This window comes from Suncus etruscus, chromosome 2 (assembly GCF_024139225.1).
Source record: "Suncus etruscus isolate mSunEtr1 chromosome 2, mSunEtr1.pri.cur, whole genome shotgun sequence".
In the NCBI taxonomy this organism is placed as follows: domain Eukaryota; kingdom Metazoa; phylum Chordata; class Mammalia; order Eulipotyphla; family Soricidae; genus Suncus; species Suncus etruscus.
This window is the reverse complement of record NC_064849.1, coordinates 83,986,130-84,006,607: the sequence shown is the minus strand read 5'-3', so window position 1 is coordinate 84,006,607 and position 20,478 is coordinate 83,986,130. Positions and strand designations below refer to the sequence as shown.

At 39.9% G+C, this 20,478-nt stretch overlaps 1 protein-coding gene across 1 annotated transcript in view; it reads right to left on the bottom strand.

Annotated features, from left to right (window-relative positions):
• Positions 1–20,055, bottom strand: part of MARCHF11 (membrane associated ring-CH-type finger 11) — a 134,419-nt gene extending 114,364 nt beyond the window's left edge. The window contains exons 1-2 of the mRNA XM_049769021.1: positions 19,615–20,055; positions 18,208–18,363 (exon numbers count right to left, since the gene is read on the bottom strand). Of these exons, the coding sequence (XP_049624978.1) occupies positions 18,208–18,363; positions 19,615–20,055 (597 nt within the window). The remainder of the gene's footprint in view (positions 1–18,207; positions 18,364–19,614) is intronic.
• Positions 20,056–20,478: the final 423 nt, after the last annotated feature.

Sequence of the window (20,478 nt, the reverse complement as noted above, 5' to 3'; positions counted from 1 at the left end):
CTATCAGGTAATAGGACTAAAGACTATAGAAGAGAAATCACACAATCATTCACAAATTATTGCATAAATATTCAAGGTAACAGAATATTCAGTTTGAAATTTAAAGCATACAAATTCATATTTCTTGCAGTCACCATGACTACAAAATCACTACCATTTCTAATTTGATCATTTCACTTACACAAAAAGCAACCTCAACGATGTGGTCTTCCACAAGGCTTTATTCCAGGAATAGCCACCAACAAATCCAGATTTCTTTTTAGGTTTATTGACCAAATAAGTTCAAAGCAAGATGAAAAATATAACATTCTAATGGTAAGCAAAACAGAGCTAGGATCAGACAAACTAGGCTAAAATGATCACTGCAGACCAGGAAGAAATTCAGGAATTTAGTTAGACTAAATAGGCTAACCCATCAAACAGTTATAACACTTATAAACATATTTTCACTTATGACAAGTCCCCAAAGACAAAAAGCAAAAATAGTAACAGAGGTGAAAAGACAATTCAAAATTAATAATTGCAGACTTCAACACATCATTTTCAAGTAGACCACAGAAATAGAAAGGTTGAACAAAACACTACACCCAATTCCACCAAAGAGGCATTTATGGAACCCAGCCAACAACCTCAGAATACATGTTCTTCTCCAGAGGATATGGAGCATTCTCCAAAAAAAACTCCATGTTAAATCAAAATCACCTCCTCAAAAACATACTTTGGGCCATATGTGCTTTAGAATTCCAAAGTGTTGAGACTTTTAAAATAAAGTATGGTGCATTTTCAATATAATACAGGCCCTACCATACCCATCACTGGTTCTGAGTCAACACCCTGTAATAGATCCAAGTACTTCTACAAAAATATATGTCAATTGACACTATCTGAGATAAATAAAGGCTTTAAATAATCTTGTGTCAGTTCAGGAGTGATGTTGTGGCCAAATAAACTATAACAAAATAAATAAATCTTGCTTTTTTTTTTCAAGGTATTCTTAAATAGATAGACTTTTCCTCTCCTTCCTCCTTGCATTAAGCTCATCCAACATAGTTTTTACTCTCAGCCCAGTCTCCCTCCAATCTGATCCCCACACAAAGACATCTCATACTGTAAACCTCTTTCCACTGCTCTAAGAATATAACTTCAATTTCTCCTGATGTCTTAATGATCATGCACACCTTACCTTCCCCAACATCACTCTCTCCTTCTCCACACAACCACCAATGCTCTTTCCAGACCCCCGCAACAAACCAAGTTCTGTCCTGTCTGGCATAGCTGCTGTCCCAAAACACTCTTCCAAGGTGAGATCACCATCAACCTCTACTTCTAAACTCAGATGACAACTCATCAGTGAGCCTTTCCCAACCTCTTAGCCTTTTTCATGTTGGCATTTAAGAACAATTTAAGAGCAATCTTAGATTGTCATGAAAGTTGCAAAGACAGAACAAAAAGTTCCTCTATATTAGGAACAGTGATTCCTTCTGCTGACAACAAATAAGCCAAGACTGGAACTTTACTATGGACTAAGCTCCAGCTTTCACTAGGAGTCTGCTAATTCTTCCATCAAGGCCTCCTGTCCCAGCACCACCCCAGACTTCACATTCTCTTCACTCCTCCCCATTGCCTTTAAATTCTTCTGCTTAGTAACAGTTCCTCTGATCTTTCTGGTCACTGCTGTGGGATATCAGGACACCGAGAAGTACTGCTCCTTTATTTTGTACACTACCTCCCTATTTTAGTTTTAATGTTTTCTCTAGGTTAGAGTTAGGGTTCTTGGTGTTCGGGAAGGAAAAACCACATAGAAGTTGCCTCATCCTATCCTATCCTGGCACATAATGATAACATGAAACCTGATTACCGGTTAAGCAAGTGCTTGAAAGGCTTCCTGGTAATCTCTCCCTCCTCTGCCCTTTCCACCGGATAACCACTCTCTGCTTTGAAAATAAGTCACTGAGCACAGGCAGCCCTTGCTCAAGGACAGGGAGAGTTGAGCACCCCTCTTAATGGAGGTAATAGATGCTAATCATACCATTCAATCACTTCTTTAAATCAATATGCACTCATGACTGATGATACTGTAAGCTAAAATCCAATTCTATATTATTTACTTCATTGTTCACATTATTCCATCTTTGGGCAGTATGAACTCTATCAAGAGTTGGTTGGCTCTTACATTCCTTAAAAACTCCCCATTCTTTTTTTTTTCTTTTTCTGGTTTTTGAGTCACACCCGGCAATACTCAGGGGTTACTGCTGGCTCTATGCTCAGAAATCACTCCTGGCAGACTCAGGGGACCATATGGGATGCCGGATTCGAAACACTGTCCTTAAGCATGCAAGGCAAACGCCCCAAAAACTCCCCATTCTTTTGTTGATCACTTTTCAATATTATGGCACAAAGTAATCAAGTTTCACCTTGTACAAGACTATCATCTTGTATGAGACTGGTTCCTTTTCTTTTTTTTTTTTTTTTTTGGGTTTTGGTTTTGGGGCCACACCCAGAGTTGCTCAGGGGTTACACCTGGCTGTCTGCTCAGAAATAGCTCCTGGCAGGCACGGGGGACCATATGGGACACGGGGATTCAAACCAACCACCTTTGGTCCTGGATTGGCTGCTTGCAAGGCAAACGCCGCTGTGCTATCTCTCCAGGCCCAAGACTGGTTCCTTTTTATGCGAATGGTATTGGAGTCAACCAGTAATTAGGTGATCTGGTTAGTACTGCCTTGCCAAGACTATAGGCCAGTCCAAGAGCCAGTATTAGGGAAGTATGTACTAACCCACTCATAGCACATAGCTAGCTACATTTCTGTACAGAAACATCTGAATCTCTATTAAGCAAAGCATAATTTTTGTACTGCTATCTCCAGCTTTAATCTAGTATTACATGGTTCAACTAGCATAGCTTTTTGTTTCTGTGACTTATTAACAGATTCTTTATTACTTTATCTTAATTATTTTTTTCTTGTCCCTCACCATCAAACATTAAGGCCTTGTCTGTTTTTTGTTTGTTTGTTTGGTGTTTTTTTTTTAGCCAAGCAGAGATTCCCAAGCATATGTAGCCTATTAAACCCTTTTCAGAAAAAAAAAAAATCACTCAGCATCCCCAAAGAAATCATCTTTTTTTTTAAAGATAATTTTTATTTTGATCATAGTGGCTTACATATTGTTGACAATAATATTTTAGGTACATATTTACATAAAATCAGGGGGATTCCCATCACCGATTTTTCCTCCCAACACCTCCGTTTTCGTTCTACCTCCATATCCTCCTCCCTCACCCCCGGGGCTGCTAGAATATGTAGTCCCCTCTGTACCTAGCTTACTACTTAGTAGTCTTGGTCTTGGTGCCTTCCTTATTTCCCCCTCTAACTGGGAGGCAGGACTAGATAGTTCAAGTTATGTGATTTTGTTTGAAGAAGAGAAAAGTAATATACTGGGGTAAAAGTCTAATATGCCAAAAATGGGTGGAATCCTTCTAGAGGCTCTCATCATTGGTTTGAGAGACGAAGGAGAAAAAGAAGGTGAAACACCCCAACAGTACAAAAAGAAGTGTCAAATATCCAGTGAGCACTCCAACAATAACAATAAGCACCACAAAAAAAAAAGCCATAGTCTTGAGATAAAAAACATGGCAGAGCACATAAAGAAAGAAAAGAAAAGAAGAAAAAATAAATAAATATAAATAGGGACAACAACTTCAATAACCACACCAAAACAAAGAAATAAACAAAAAGTAGATAGGTAAATAAAAATAAAATAATAATAATAATAAATGAAGATAAAAAATAATATATAAAAAATAGAAAATGTTTTGTGCTTTTTGCCTTTTTTTTCCCTTCTGCACTGGAACAGTAAATATTGGGGTCATTTGAAAAGGAATTCACTTGGCCTAAGAGATATGGGGTTTCTCCACCCTTGGAGTATATTGTCATGGGATTAACTATAGACTCCGCTTAGGTTGTAATCACCTTTTTTTAAGAGAACAAACAGAAAGTGGCCCTTCCAGTTTTACCCAAGGTTTCTGACACCCTTCCCCATGGTTTCAGCACTCCTGATGGATGACAGTATCACTCACTTTCAGTCAGACCCTGATCTACAGTAGCCAATCTTCTGGAAGAGTGAAAACTATTAAAAATAAAATAATGCATGATTATTAATAAAACAATTTATTATTAAGATTAATAATAAAAATATTGATCATGCTTAGTAGAAAATTATCAAAGGGAAGGTAATGAGGCTACCCCTTCCCCATAAATAAGATATCCTCTTAGAATAAAAAGAAACACATATTCATTTATCATTAGGCCCTGTTATTTAAATTGCCTCCATCCATTCATCATCACGTAGCATTAAAATATTCCCCACAGGCAATATGAGGAACAGCTGGCATTTTCTTTTAAGGTTTACTGAAGTAGAGCTTACTCATGTCCATACTGAAAATAGCATGTTCCTTTCTCATATCTTTTTTCAGTAACAATATTACCTGCAGCTTCCTGGTTGGAGTGGAAGGAGGAGAGGAGACAGAGAAAATATAGGGTAAAGGGGCCCCACTTTGTTACAATTTTTACAGAACTGCTCAAAAAGATTTTCATGACTAAGTGTCTCTCCCTCCCAAGAACCATGAGCCATAAGAAACTGCTCCAAATATTTGGATAAGCTCAGCTGTGATCTCGGTGGCTTAGCACTGCTTTCTGCCTCATGTCACTTCTCCAATTGCTGACAGCAATTGTCCAGATCTGAAAAGGACTTTAGTGGAAGCCATAAGGGTTATAATATAGACAGGAGGAAAAATAGGTTGCATGAAATTAGAAAAGAATTGAATAAAAATCTCTGGTGTGAATGTCATGAGAATGGGCCCAGAATAAGCACAAGATAATTGCCCATACCTGCTGTTTTTCTTCTCCAAATTCTTGGTATTACCACCTTTAAACTCAATGCACAGTGCTCCACCCCTCAGTTTAAAAGCTACCAAAGGAAGGGCTAGAGAAAGGACAGTGGATAGGGCACTTGCTTTGTATCAGGACAACCTTAGGACCCCATATGACTTCAGAGCCCCTCCAGAGCCTCTGTGATCACTGAGCCAGAAGCAAAGAGCCAGGAGTAAGCCCTGAAAACTAACTAGTGTGGCCCCAAAACCAAAATCAATGAATAAAAATACCAAAGAAGTTCTTCACCTTTCTAGAACATCCTGCTTCAAGAAATCCCATGCCCAAGGTTCCCAACCGCTTGGCCCTTTCTTTCCTTTCCTCAAATTTTCCTCAAATCCTCAAAGGATTTTTTAAATAAATTAATGCTTATTTATTTTGACTGAGAGAAAGCATTATGAACAATATAGTACAAACATTTTATTCATTTATTGGTCAATTACTTGGTTCACTGATGAGTCACTGACTTATTCATAAGAACAGTTTCTCATCATTGGACAGATGTTTCATAAATACCTAAGACATGGTAATAGTTTGATAGGCCCAGTTTCATCATTATTGAGTATCACAATTATTCTATTTAATTTTCTTTTAAAAATTTTTAATTGAATTGAAAACCATGATTTACAAAGTTATTGCTAGTTGAGTTTTAAGCAAAAAGTATTTCAACACCAATTCCACTGCCAGTGTCAAATTCCTTCGCCATTACTTTGGCATTCCCCATTTCCCATCCCCACCTACCCATCTCCTTGGCAGATTCATTAAGGTTCTGTTATAAAATTTCTACCAAATTCAATCTCCTCTGCATTAAGTCTTGAGCCTGAGTGCCAGACTCAAGACTATACCAGTAGGTCTGGGAGTCCCCCCGAAAAGAGGAAGACCACTTAGGAAGGTTAAAGTGCCCCAGTTCCTTTCAACTTCCAGGTCTGATTTGTAAATGTCTTAGTTGTGGAGAATGCAATAGATAAAAATTGTCCCACTTATTTTCATTGTGTTTCCCCCCAAGAATTGGAGGGTCCCCTGAACACTCCCCTCCTCTTATCCCTTCTAGAAGCAGAAGTTTTTGAGAACTGAAAGTAAAAGAAAAAGAAAATAAATATATGATGCTAATAATATGCATGGTAACCCCATTGTTCTTTTCTGCTCTGCTATAAGCTTTTTATCCTCATTATTTTTTAATCTATGGCAGAACCACTGCATGCATTTTTATGAAAGAGTTTTTACAGATGCAAAAGCAAAGAAATTAATACTAGGAAGAGGCCTTGGTAGGGAAAAAAAATGAATCAAGGTGTTTCCTGTGATTTCTGAACTAAAGTCCCTTATATTTCTAAGCTGTTTCTTCCCTTATATCTTGCTTTAAAAAGAAAAAAAATGGGCTGAATGCACCAAAATGAGCCTATGCAAATTTCTGAAAATACTTTCATGTTTATTGGAATACTTTGTAACTTGAAGTCCTGATACAGTTGAGCCCCCAGGCACAAGTGCAACTCCATATATAACTCTCCGGAGAGGCCGGAAATAAGAACTAAGTGCATTAGGGAAGGGCCCAAACACTCAGCTCCAGCCCTGGCCACTTGCACATAATTAACATACCAAAAAGAGAAAGAAGCCTGAGGCAGGACTGTAAACCATGCTATACTGTGATGAAGACAATTCAATGATAGGGGAGTGAAAAATACAAGATCTCAATATCCAAAGACAACAGAGACAGGGCCAGGAGGATCAGTCTATGGGAGGAAGCTTATCACAAAATGCAGAGTGTAATTAGGGCAGAGAAGGGACCACTATGAAAATGATTACTCTGGACAAGAACTAGGTGCTGAAAGGAGTTAAAGTGATATGCATGGCACACCTTCATTAACAATATTGCAAACAGTCTCTAAAAGGAGAGACAATGACAGAGAGAGAGAGGGGGAGGGAGGGAGAGGGAGAAGTAGAGAGAGAGAGAGAGAGAGGAAGAAGAAGAAGAAGAAGAAGAAGAAGAAGAAGAAGAAGAAGAAGAAGAAGAAGAAGAAGAAGAAGAAGAAGAAGAAGAAGAAGAAGAAGAAGAAGAAGAAGAAGAAGAAGAAGAAGAAGATGTCTGTCCCAGAGGCAGGCAGGGGAGAGAGAAGGAGGGAGGGCAAGAAAGAATCTGAGGATATTGTGGCAGGAAGGAAATGTGCACTGGTGAAAGGTGTTGAACGTTCTATGACTGAAACTAATCATGAGCAACTTTGCAACTGTAGGGGAGAAAATGTATTATGAACAACTTTGTAAACCACGTGTTTAAATAAAGTGATTTAAAAAAACTATTTCAAAGAGACTAAAATAAAAGCAAAGCTGGAAAGATCTGAAGGTTCTAAATGGTCATTTTCTGAGCAACCTACTCCAAAGGGAAGAAAGATATAAGAAATAGTTCCCAGAGATAGCACAGCAGGTAGGGTATTTCTTTGCACAGGCTGATCTAGCTTCCATCCCTGGTACCCCATATGGTCCCCTGAGCCTTCCAGGCAATTTATTTTTTTTAATAATTTTTATTGTGAACAAAATGAATTACGAATCTTTCACAATTATATTTAAGGTACATAGTGACAATGAATCAGGGTTATTCCCACCACCAGGGTTGTCCTCCCTCCACCCCTTTTCCCAGCATGTGTCCCATAACTCCCTCATTTGCCCCCTGGACTGCTACTGTAACTAGTCCTCTCTGTGTATAGCCTGTTAGATTGGGTATCGATTCTGTTGTCATTGACTTTGGGTTTGGTGTTTAAGTCTGATTATTATTTTATTTCCACTCAATGTTCATATAACTGGTCCTAGTACCATCCATTTCCCCACCCCTCAATTTATGAGGCATAACAAGATGATTCAAGTCATGTGGTTTCGTTGGAAAAGAAAACTAGGAGGAGTCTGTCTAAAGGCTATAAATATCAATTTTAAAGAAGAAATGGAAAAAAGAAAAAAAGCACAAAAAAAACCCCAGCAACTACAAAAAAGCACAATAGCAACAAAAAAACAACAAAGTAACAACCACAAGAACAAAAAATAGAAGAAAAAATAAATAAAAAGAATTTTTAAAAAGGAAAAAAAGGAAGGAGGGCTGGTGTGGCAAGGTTTTGTGCTTTTTTTCTTTGCATAAGCACACTAAGCATTGGGGAAATTAGAAAGGGAATTCCCTTGGCCTAAGAGATACAGGGTTTCTTTGCCCTTGAAGCATACTGTCATGGGAACAACTACAGGCTCCATACATGCTCATTATCACACCCCAAGGTTTTTTAGTGGTGCCTAGAAACTTTCCACTTAGTTGTGGATGATAAAAGCAGGCCTCTGTACTAGATATCTTGATATTTGCACAGATCATAGGCCGAAGTCTAGCATAGAGTCTTTCTTTACTGTTCTAGAAGTTCTGTTCCATCACAGTTGTTGTAATCAGTCTTCTGTAATTAGTGGTCTTGGTTTTTGCACAGATCCTAGGATGAAGCCTAGGATAGTCTTTCATTATGGTTCCAAAAGTTCTGCTCAGTCATGGTTGTCTCAGTCAGACCTCTGGAATTAGAGATCTTGGTTTTTATACAAATCCTAGACTGAAGCCTAGGCTAGGGTCTTTCTTTTTTGTCCCAGGATAATTTATACCCAGTCATGGTTGTCAAAGTCAGTCTTCTGTAGTTAGCGGTCTTGGTTTTTGCACAGATCAAAGGACAACATGTCTTCTGATCTCATTTTATTATTAGGTGATGAGATAGGGCAATCTGCTCTTAGATCAAGTTTTTATTGTTTCCTCATTGTCAGGATGTCATATCAAAACTCATGCAAGTTGGGGCTGGAACAGTAGCGCAGTGGTTGGGTACTTGCTCTTCATGCAGCTAACCCAGGACAGACCTCGGTTTGATCCCAGGCATCTCATATGATCCGCCAAGCCACGATCAATTTCTGAGTGCATAGCCAGGAGTAACCCCTGAGTGTCACCTGGTGTGGCCCAAGACCAAACAAACAACAACAAATCTGGCACAAGATGGTGCCAGAGCAGAATGGTATTAGGAATTTCCCAGGGGGGAGTTTGGCTCCTGGTGCCCAGGAGCAATTTCTGAGCTCAGAGCTAGGAGTAACACCTGAGTAGTAGTAGATGTGGCACCAAAATAAAAAAAAAAAAAAAGGAGGAGAAGGTGGAAGAAGAGGAAGATAAAGAAGAGTAAGAGGAAAAGAAAGAGGAAGATGAAGAAAGAAGAAAAGGAACAATAACAAGAAGAAGAACAAGGATAATAAGAAAATCTAGGACAAGAACAAGAGAAGAAATTCCTGGAGAAAGCTCTCCTTGAAATACAGGTGGGGGAACAAAATAAAAAAAAAAAATAGATCAGTGGACTATGAGCCACAAACTTAAGATTACCAGAAGGAAAGGGGGGTGGACAGTGGAAGAAAAGTGGAAGGAGGGGAAAATTAATGGATGAAGATAGGGTAATTTTTTAAATAATAAATAAAAGCAAAGTTCTTTCTTGGCTTAGTCTGTTTAGAAAGGCTTTCAGGAGTATCCGCATTTTCAGTCCCCTCTACTTCTCCAGGACTTTATTTGGTCCTGTCCAGTAGAACAGATGCTGAGCGATGAGCCCTTCAGCTCACTGGCAAGATGCTGTCAAAGAGCCAAAGACGGAGGAAGCACCAGCCACCATGCAGTTTCTTGGCCTAATACTTGGTATCTGCCATCCACTTCCTTGTCATTATAGGCAATTATCTTCCCCCCAGCCCAGTATCTGCCTGGGCTTGTGTTTGCCAGGGTCCAAAGCACTATTGTTTTGTCCTCCCAGTCATCCAGTGAACAGAGAAAGAATGAAAATAGCAGGAGGCTATTTCCTTTGTTCCCATCCCTTAGCAAACTTCAGTGGCATCCCAGCAATGTTACACACCCAGACAAAAGAGGCAGGAGGCAGGAGGAAAGAATTTGTTCTCTCCCTCTTCTCTCAGTCACTAGAGCAAAGGCACTTTGAAAGTGATGTCACAGACATACAAACACAAATGCAAGAAAGTAAACCGTTTAGAGACAGGTGGTGGGACAATTTCCCACCAAATGTACCCAGTTGACATTCTCTACAATTTCCAACAACACACTCAGATTCTCTGAACCAACCCAAAGCTGGATGAAATCTTTCAAAGCAGCACATGAGTGGCACATGGGAAATTCCCTTCTCTCTGACTTCTTTTTCCTGACATTTCAATTTCTGAAAAGAGCAGATATATCTCACTAGAAACTTTCTTTTTAGTCTAGGTTTTTAAAAATAGGTTCCACTCTCAAGACATTTTTGGTAGGACTGGAAAACTGAACAGATAACCCTGGTTGAGTGGTGGGGGGTGGGATTATTTAAAGATTAATTTCAGGATGAGTGGAAATAGTAACACCCAGTAAGTCAATGACTGATACAGGAACAAAGAATGAAATATGATTTCTGAAAAGTAAATTACCACTGCAGACTAGCTCACTCCACATTTTGTTCATCTGGTAAAAAACATTTTGTTCATTCATTCATTCATTCATCCATTTATTTATAGCTCAAATACACACTGTATGTCTGTCCCACAGATAGAACAACCCAGAAAGTGAGCTTGGGATCAATATCACTTTAAGACCTAATTCAGGGAAGATTTTCTAAGCACTCTGTTGGAGTGTTGTTACTTTGGGAAAACTTGTTCTGCTACTAGGACAGTTTCCCAAAAAGGATGACACCCATCCCTGGATGAGGGTGGGGAGGGAACATGAAGAGTGAAGGGGAATAGATTGTAGTAGTCCAGAGTGCAACTAACTAAAATGGTGGTGCTTCCTCCTTTTTTTCTTGCAAAAGATTGCTTTCTTGCCATAGAGATTATATACAGTAGGTCAGGCAGGTGTTTGCCAGAGGTAAGATTAGGAGTAAGTCCTAAGCACTGCTGGCTATGTGCCCAAAACCAAATAGGAAAATAAAAGTTTTCAGAAGAATGCAGATTTTTTTTCCCTCTAAAATGAGGACAGTAAACCAAATAAGACTGGTGGAACCTCTGAGCTAAAAAACACAGAGTCCAAAATGCCCTCCAACATTCAGAGACCAGAGGATGCTATGTTAAGGATACTTATTCCAAGATAGCCTGCCTAAATGAAAGTAAATTCTGGAAATTTAGATTTTGTGTCTGATATGACCAAAAAAAGAAATAACAGTTTTATGACTTAAGATTAAGAAATATTAACTTGAAATGTGATTAGCCTTTAATTATAGAGCTACGGCATCATTATTTTTAAAGGATATAAATCTATAATAAATTCCCACTCAAAGTCACAAAGATACATACAAGTTGGTCTGAGGATTGTGTGTTATTATTAAGCTGTTTAACAAAGATACATACAAACATTTAAGTGCACTTCATTGTTTAGTTACCTCTGAGATCATAAAACACGTAAGTTCATCCTAATATAGGTTAGCAAACTACCACACAATCTCCAGGTAGATAAAAGCCAGCACACTACCTATTTTGTGGGGGGGATAGCTTATAATTTCTTTTTTTGTTTGTTTTGGGGTCACATTCAGCAGTGTTCTGGGCTTACTCCTGGCTTTGCATTCAGGGATCATGCCTAGCAGGGCTCAAGATACTGTATATGGTACTGGATATCAAACCCAAGACAAATGCCCTCCCTTTTCTCTAGTTTCCTTCAATTTTAAATTATTCTTCAGGTGGGAGGCTATGAAAAATGCTATTTCCACGACATAGTAAAGCTGCAATGAAATTCAAATTCAGAGCTTGCAGGTAATATGCCACAGGAATACAGTGAGGCTCATTCACTTGCAGAGTGTCTAGAGCAACTTTCCTGCTTGGACAGTAGTTTTGATGACCCTCAAAACCTAAAACACTTACAGAAAAGATTTGCTGAGCTCTGGTTTCAATAACAAGGTAAGTGCTATCAAGTGAACACATGTTGGAAGCATAGTAAGGTTCTCCTACCCAATTAGTCAGTCACTGCCAAATTTTCTAGCTGCCCTCACTAGCTTTGATTGATAGATTGCCCAGCATCACCCAGTGGGAGGGGCTTTCACTTGTGCAGTAGAGGGGCACAGAGAACAAAGAGGGGAAAGATGTCATTGGGAAAATATACTCAAAGAAGCCCCAGAAATTTAAAAATCCTAAAGTAGACTATTTATACTAATCACATAAAATGAACGTACTAAAAATAGGAAAAAGTCCAATTCCAATGGGGATGGAAAAGAAATTCTGGAGACTACTCATTGAGATGACATCATTACTCTCAATTATCTGTCTTTTTGGAAATAAAAATAAATTCTGGGGATGGAGCTCAGGAGTGGAGTGACTGCCCTCCAGGCATCAAGCCAAGAGTTTAATCCCTGGCACTGCCCCACAAGTCAAGAATGAATCCAGCAGTAAAATGGCTGGCAATGCCAGGGACCAACATAAAAAGCATGGGATCTTTAACACAACACCCCTCAATGTGCAAGCATCACAATCAGAAATGTGTGATCCCAAGACACTGCAAAAACAACAAAGGAAAGGAAAAGAGTGAAATGAATGAAGGGGAGGCAGAGAGATATAGTAAGCAGGTAAGATGCTTGACTTGCATATGGCCATCTTGGGTTAGGCCCACCACAGGATTCCCAGAGCAAGTCCAGGAGAGATCTCAAAGCAAAGCCAGAAGTAGGCCCTGAGCACTGCAGGCTATGGCCCAAAAACAAACAAAAAATGAAGGAAGAAAAGAACTGAAAGAAAACTAATACAAGAACAAGCACAATGCCCAGAAAATTGTTCTCTTTTCTTACCTTCTTCTCAGTAGTTTTTAGTTTTGAGACACACTGAAAACTCACTTCCCAGGTGGCCTACACAGTAAATCAGGGGACAGCAGTAGGACACATCGCCTATTTCTCTTTTATTCCATAGAGAATCATCAATCTATGCTATGAAACAAAATGAAGACTCATATGCTGGGAGCATTAGTAAGCAAATGAAACAAAATTCATTTCAAAGGTGAGCAAATTGTCTTGCAATGTGTTCTTTGTTTCTTTTGACATTTTTATTTTCTATCAAATATGCTAGTACATGCATTTAAATATGGCATTTGAACATTATTTCTCAGCTCTGCCAGCATGGGAATAAAAAGTTTCTCCTCGACTTGTCATTTGCTATTAACCCTCCAGAGAATGTTAGCAAGAACTGCTGATGAAGGACAAATAAAAAGATAATCCAGCCTGTACAGCAGGTCATGTACCTGCAGGCTAGACAATCCACAAAGTGCAATTCTTGAAGAAGGATAATGGGACAATGCAAAGTTGCTCAAGTTCATCTGCTGAGTTTGACTTTGCACACTGTCAAAAATCACAATTTTCAATGATCCTTTGTCAGTGTTCCGCTACATGATAAAGCATCAGATCTGTCACTGGTAAGAATGTCTCCATAATTTCTGAAGGTGAAAATACCTCTTTCAAAAAAGAGCCTCGCTTCAAAAATTATGATGGCAGGGTCCTGAATAATCTCATTGAATACTATGAAACATTTTTACAAATTGGTTAAAAAGCTAGACTTTATCAAACCTAATTACTCAAACCAAAGCCTATGATAATAGAATCAATAGACTACAACAAATCAACAAACTACAACAATCTATACAAAACAAGACCTGTTACACTAGCAATCCAGGAGGCTAAGAGTGGACTTATGGGATGCATGCTGGGAACTATGGTGAAAGGAGGTCAATACTGGTGGTGGGAATGGCCCGAATTCTCTGTCACTATTGTGAAAGATTGGTAATTGTATTTAGAATAACAGATTCTGGTTTTTGTTTGTTTGTTTTTATTTTGTTTTGTTATTCAGGGGAAAAAAACAAAACTAGTTGCTGCCAGAAAAAGTAGAAAGTGAAAATCTAGGGTGGATATATGGAACAACAAAAAGAGTCATTATGGTCATTTTGGTCACAAGAAATAAAGGAAAACAGAGTCCGTAAGCACTGCTGTTGTCAATCACTCTGTGAGCTGATGGAAAGAGCCAAAGCAGAGTGACCACTAAATTCACCTCCTTTGTGTCAGGTACTGTTCTATACACTCTCTGCAATACTCACTGCTGCAGATGACAATGCAAAATAGGTGCCATTATTCTGCCTTAAGTCAAGGTGACTTGACTAAGACACAAAGTAGTAAGTAACTTTTTGCAAGACAACTACTACCAGATAAATAGCTCTTGCTTTATATTTGCAAAATCCATTTCCCTCTCTCAGCATTACATTCTAAATATTGTAGTACTTTGAAGTTTTCATTTATCAAGTGAATAGTTTACCTATTTAAAGTGATCTTTTCAACAGTTGTAGTTCTCAAAAAGATTAAAAAAGCATTCATAAATGTGATACATATAAATTAGCTTGAAATGTCATCAAACCAAAATAAATTTCTTTCACATGTTCTGCAGCGCCACTAACTTTATTCCATATGATAAGATTCACACCAGAATTAGTTTTTTCATCTTAAAAATATCATTAATGCATCATCTTGAATATGTTAATCAATAAAATAGATTTCCTAAGTAGGTAGGAAGGTAAATGCATGTTAATTACTTTAAATGTCTTAATTAACTCCTACAGCTAATGATACTGTAATTATAACTTAAATATACTGTAGAGGATACAGCCGCTTTCTATTGAATCATATAGCTGAGATCACTAAACTCCAATGAAATAAGGAGACTCAAACCCAAATTTTCCAAGTACTTTAATCTCAATGAGAAAAACAAGTACAACTTAGGTTTAAGGCTTCTGCAACACATTGTCCTTCCTCACATATTGGTTTTCTGGCCACATGTTCCCTTTTCTCTCTATTGCTTTATCTCTTTGAGCAGCAAGAGGCCCATGGTAATAATAATCATCAGTTCTGAAAATTCTTGAGACTCAAAAAGCACAACACACTGGAGTCAACCTCCACTGCTATTTTGTTTTCATCTTCCCCATTACTGAGTCCAGAATGGGAAATTAGAGTTGGCCTTGCTGCGCTATATGGACCCTTTAAAAGCCTTAAACAGCCCAAAGGGTAGATTGGTAGGGTCAGTTTGGAAACTATCTCCTAGAGCATTTTGTAAGAAGTCGCTATCTTTAAAAGCAGGGCAGACTCAAGAAAGCAGGTTTCATTCAAAGATGTGATTTGAGAGAGGTACAAACTTTCTTTTTCTGCTTGTGTCACACAACTAATATGTTGTGAGGAAGTCCCAGGGCAAGAGAACTGAACAAGTATCTCAGTCTGTCCCCCTCAACTCTAAGAACAAGTCATGTGAGTGGACCAGTTTGTGTGCTCCAATCCAGTCACACTAGTTCCATGCTGAACATCCCCAGATGGAAAAAAAAAATCCAAATAACCTCACCCAACCCCAAACATTAAAGAAGACTATGATGGAAAACATAGAAACAATGGGGGTTTGCTAATAAGAAACAAATTCTCAAGAGCATCTTAAAGATTCAAGAACAAGCTAGTATCTCCTTCACTTCCATAACACAAGACAATTTAGAATCTGTCAGAAATATTCCTGAGATGGAAAAAAAAAACACTTTCTATCATGGCACATGGTGACCAAGACTATGGGTCTCAAAGATATGTGATTCAATTTGAAGTCTGGCTTTGCTTTTTACTTGCTCTATGCCTAGTAAGTTATTTAACATTACTCTGCTCCAGATTCCCTTTGTATGAACTAGAGAATTCCCTCACATCCTTAATCTATTATAAAGACTACAAAGTTGAAGCAAAGCACTTAAAACATGCCCAGCACAGAGAAAGTGTTTGGAAAATGCCCTCAGTATATTTTGTATTTTCTTTTTTTGTTATACACCCAAGGAGCCAGTATCTCACAGCTGTAAGGGCTCTATCAATAGAACAAAGGGTCTTGGGGTGGTCATAATATGTTTCTTTCTTAATCTTACACCATGAAAAAATGAATCTCTGCCACGCTAGTCCAAGTGTGACTGTGACAGATAGAGCATCTAATTGATTTCACACCAGCAAGGGAGTCATCCAAAATTCAGAGTAAATGTTCAGTATGTGGATCAGCCGTATAGAGACACCCCCAAACTGCTCAAACTTATCTGAGACTAAAGTTCTTCTAGGTATAAGAATCCATATTTGGGAAGGCTCATAAATGATTTTGTTTTGTTGAGTATGCTGAGTTTTATATGCATATAATATAATCCCAGAAAGCCATTGACTTGTGCATGAGCTGACTTACCATACTCATATCAACTTTATTTCTAAATAATATTTTGGAGCTCACTGTAACCACTGACAAGGCTGTAGATCACAATGCTATTGACCTGTGTCTTGAAATCAATCCAAAATTAAGTAGTAATTCTGAATAAATTTGGAGGACTTTTTTTTTTTTGCTTTTGCTTTGTTTTGATTTTATATCAATTCACACTTTGGGGATAAATTTTGTTTAAAAAATAATTACTGAATTGATTTCCATCAAGCAAAGCACAGTAGTAATTAATTTATTTTACTCTGAGATTAGAATTTATTAGTAGCACTTTTTTTTGTTCTGGGCATTAAAATGACATTGAGAAACTAATTTTTTTGTTCTTTGGGCCACACCTGGTGGTGCTCGAAGGTTGCTCTTGGCTCTAAGCTCAGGCTTGAGGACCATTTGGGATGCCAGGGATAGAACCCAGGTAGGCCACATACAAGGCAAATGCCCTACTGCTGTGCTATCACTCCAGTCTCCAAGAAACTAATTCTTACTACAGTATCAACTCTCCTAAATGGGTTAATAAAAACCGGCTCTAAATTCAAGTTTTTAGAAACTTTGGCATTTGAGTTTAGCTCTGAAAAGTCTTGACTACAATGGTACTCATGGAGTGTTTCATTGGAGCCCAAAGCTCTCATTTTATCATCTTCACATATTTCTATTCATAAAAGTATTATTGAGCCAATTAGACAACTCATATCCTGTTTGGGGGAAATGTTTCAATCTGCTTCTCTCAAGACAACACTGACAGATGCTTAAATTGATGTCCAAATAGCTCCATCAATTAGAGGCTCTGGGCAACTGTGTCAAGCTTGTGTCCATTTTCTACAGGATCATATTTTTATCCATGATTCTTCTTCTTTCCCAATTACTTTTGAGCCAAAGGTTACCTTGAGAAAATGCATGTTTCCACTTCATGCTAGATAATCATGCCTTAAATGGCAGCCATCAGAGATGCCAACTAATGGCTAGTTCCATGAAGGAAGCAAAAATTAAAAGCTATAAAAGTTACATTATTAATACCCTACCAAATAGGCCAATGGGTTCAAACAATACATACTAATAAGTTTGCCTATATTAGATTGCTCAATGAAAAGTAATTAGCATAAATATCAGGAAAAATAGCTTTTAATACTTTCTCAAACTTTGAAATTTTCTCTTCCATTTCTTTACCATCTTTGTTTAAACCTCTACTCTACTCAAGAAGTTTTTGAGTAGTTTTTTTACTCTAGTCTTTCATGTCTATTTAACTTCATGCCCACCTCATGCCCACTTTCATTAATTCCATGCCATTCTCACTGGTTTCAGAAAGATGATATTCATAATGCTTTGTATTTTATATTCCATTGGTCTAGTCAAAATCCTGAATCACTTTTACTATTTAAAAAAACACTACTTTCCCAAGGGCATTTGTAGGTTTATGAATGCCATGTTATTATATGGATAAACCATAATGTTAATGATACCAAGAATCTCTGTATTAGTATTGATAGAAACTTTGAGGAACACTTGTTATTCACTGTGTAGTTGACTACATAACAAATAAATGCAGGCAAACTTTAACAATAAATGAAAATTTAAGCCTTAACTAGGTTTAAAAAAGTATTCACGTTAGGACAAGTTCAACCAAAGTTTCCAAACTAGTGCAGTTGCAGTTTTCCTTTCATTGACTTTCACAAAGAGACCCAATCCAAGACACTGATGTTTAAATTAACAAAATATTGCTAAAATGATCCTCAACTTGTCTAATGAGAAAAATATCTGTCATTGGATTTTAGACAGATTACCAATGGATCGTTTCAGAAATAAAGATGGATACAATTTCATTCACCAAGGAGTGAAGAAACCCATTTCAATAAAGTAGCCAGACTTAAACAGTGTCAGAGTTTCCATGAGGCACATCTCCACATATTATGCATCCTAGCTTTACCCTGATTTACCAAAAATATTTCTTAAAATAGTCTAGGCAGTGATCCTTTGGAGTAAGTACACTCTCGGTGATCTGGAACTACATCAAATTATTTTGGGGATGTGGGCAAAGAGAGGAAAAGACATTGCAAAAGTTTACCTGGCAAGGTTGTTTCATTTTAATGGCTATGACATGGTATCTGTAACAGCACAGTTCACAAGTCCAAGAACCCCTCTCGCTGATCCACTTTAGTAGGCACAGCTGATGTGTATAACGAACTGACCCATCACACCGGCAAGGATTCAACAGCTCCCCCTGAACAGAAAACAGCCCGAGTATGAATATTAATGTTTTGCAATCTTGATTGTCAAAAAATCCTGACTCCTGCTTCCTTTCCTTTCAAAGCCATTTGTGCCCGGAAGGACACAAGCCTCAAACTCCTGAGAAAATGAAATTAAATTTTTAATAACTCTGATGGGAATACAACAAAAGTCTTGAAACTATTTTCAAGCTAGTGCTTAGTGTTAGGACATAAATGTTCTAGCAACATACAAGATGTCTGCAAAGATAGAGCTCGCCAGTGCCCTTGGGGGAAAAGCTGGACTATTAAATCTCTTTAATAACTTAAGTGGCTGGTCAGATGCATTTCCACCGCAGTTATTCTTAATCATTGCTAAAGAAGAATCGCATGGCATCCCAGAAAGTGCCCTGCAATAGCCTTATGCTTTTATTTTTTTCCTTCTAAATGTAACATCATAAATATTGACTTGGGGGCACTGTATCATTGAAAGCCTGCATATTCTTATGCAACTTCCTTACTTTGAAAAATATTAAACCTAATGTTTCCTCAGACCACACATTTTATTCCACTGTCTCCAGGAGTGCCCGCCTGGAACTTTGCATGCGCCGCTAATGGAATTTAAGTGTCTTCGAATTGTGTTTCGAGTAAATAGAAAGTACCTTTCCGGCCGGATAATCTTGGACAAGGTCAAAGCGAGTCTATTTCCACCTCATCTTGTGAAAACGGCAACCTGCATCTCAAGGGTGACTTAGCTACCAACCTCTGCCATCAGGAAAGACTCTGCCCTTTTAAAAGGTGTGGGTGTCACTCACTTCCATTTAAAACTCTACAGACTGCTCTAGCCTTGGGAAATATTTATAGGAAAGAAAAATGCTTACATAAAAACCCAAAGCAATGTTTTGAATTCACAAAAGAGATACTTCGGGCCTTAGCATGAAAGTACCATTAAAAGCTTTAAAAAAAAAAAAACAAAACGGTAAGGGAGTATTTCCAAGGGAATAAAAAGTGGAGAACAAATTAAACCGTATTTTCTCTACCGGGACATTTTAATCAGCCTTCAAACCCGGAAAAGAGAAGCGCGGGGAAGTCAGTATTTGCTTGCCAGGGATCCACCAAGCAGCCTAGCTAGCCTGGCTGAGAAAGGGATGTCGGAGCCCAGAGAGACATCCCAGAGAGCGCAAGCGAGCGAGCGCTGTCCGTGGTGCTGAAACGGCCGGTTCCCTGCAGAAACGGGGCGCCCCAGGGTCCCTCCGGGCCTTCCTTACCTGCTCGGCGCCCTGGAAGCAAATCTTGCAGATGGGCTGGTGGTGATGCTGGTGCCCTGCTCGCTGGTCGCCTCCGCCGCCGCCACTAGCTACTCCACCTCCGCCGCCGCCGCTGCTGCTGCTGCTACCGCTGCGGCTGCTGCAAACCGAGCGCGTCTCCGGCTGCTCGGCCGCGCCGGCCTGGGGCTCCACATCGCCTGCAGCCGCCTCGCCAGGGCGCCCCGGAGCTTCCCCGGACTCTGCAGCCGCCGCCGAGCCTTCCTGGCCGGCGGGTGGCGGCAGCGGCGAGGGTGCATCTTCGGCGCTCGGGGTCCGTGGGGCGCGATCAGGGGACGCGGGCAGCGGTGCCAGGGAATGCGGGTTCGGGGGCGGCGGCGGGGGCTCGGCGTCCCGGTTCTCCACCACCCCGCGGGGCGGCCGGCTGGCGCCCTCAAAGCTCATGGTGCCGCCGCCGCCCTCCTGGCCGGCCCCGGCTTTCGCAACAGCCACGGGGAGCGCCGAGGGGGGCGGGCGGTGCGCGGGATGCGGGGAGCGAAGGGTGGGGAGAGGTCAAGGGGGGGCGACAGGGGCGGGGATCGGGGCGCCTAGGGCTGCAGGGGGGCGGGCCCGGAGGGGATGCGGGGCCCAGCAGCAGTAGTGGCGGCAGCAGCTGCTACGCAGAGCAGAGCGCTCGGCTGCACTGGTTGGAGGCGGCGGCGGTGCGGGGTTCCAGGGTTCCAGGGCGCGCGCGAGGCGCGGGGCGGGCAGGGGAGGAGCAGAGCGGCGGCGGGGCGGGGGACTTGGCGGGGAGAGGCGGAGGGCTGGAGGGGGCGGTCGCGAACCCCGAGAAGGGGGGGGGGGCTTGGAGGACGGGATGGAGGTAGT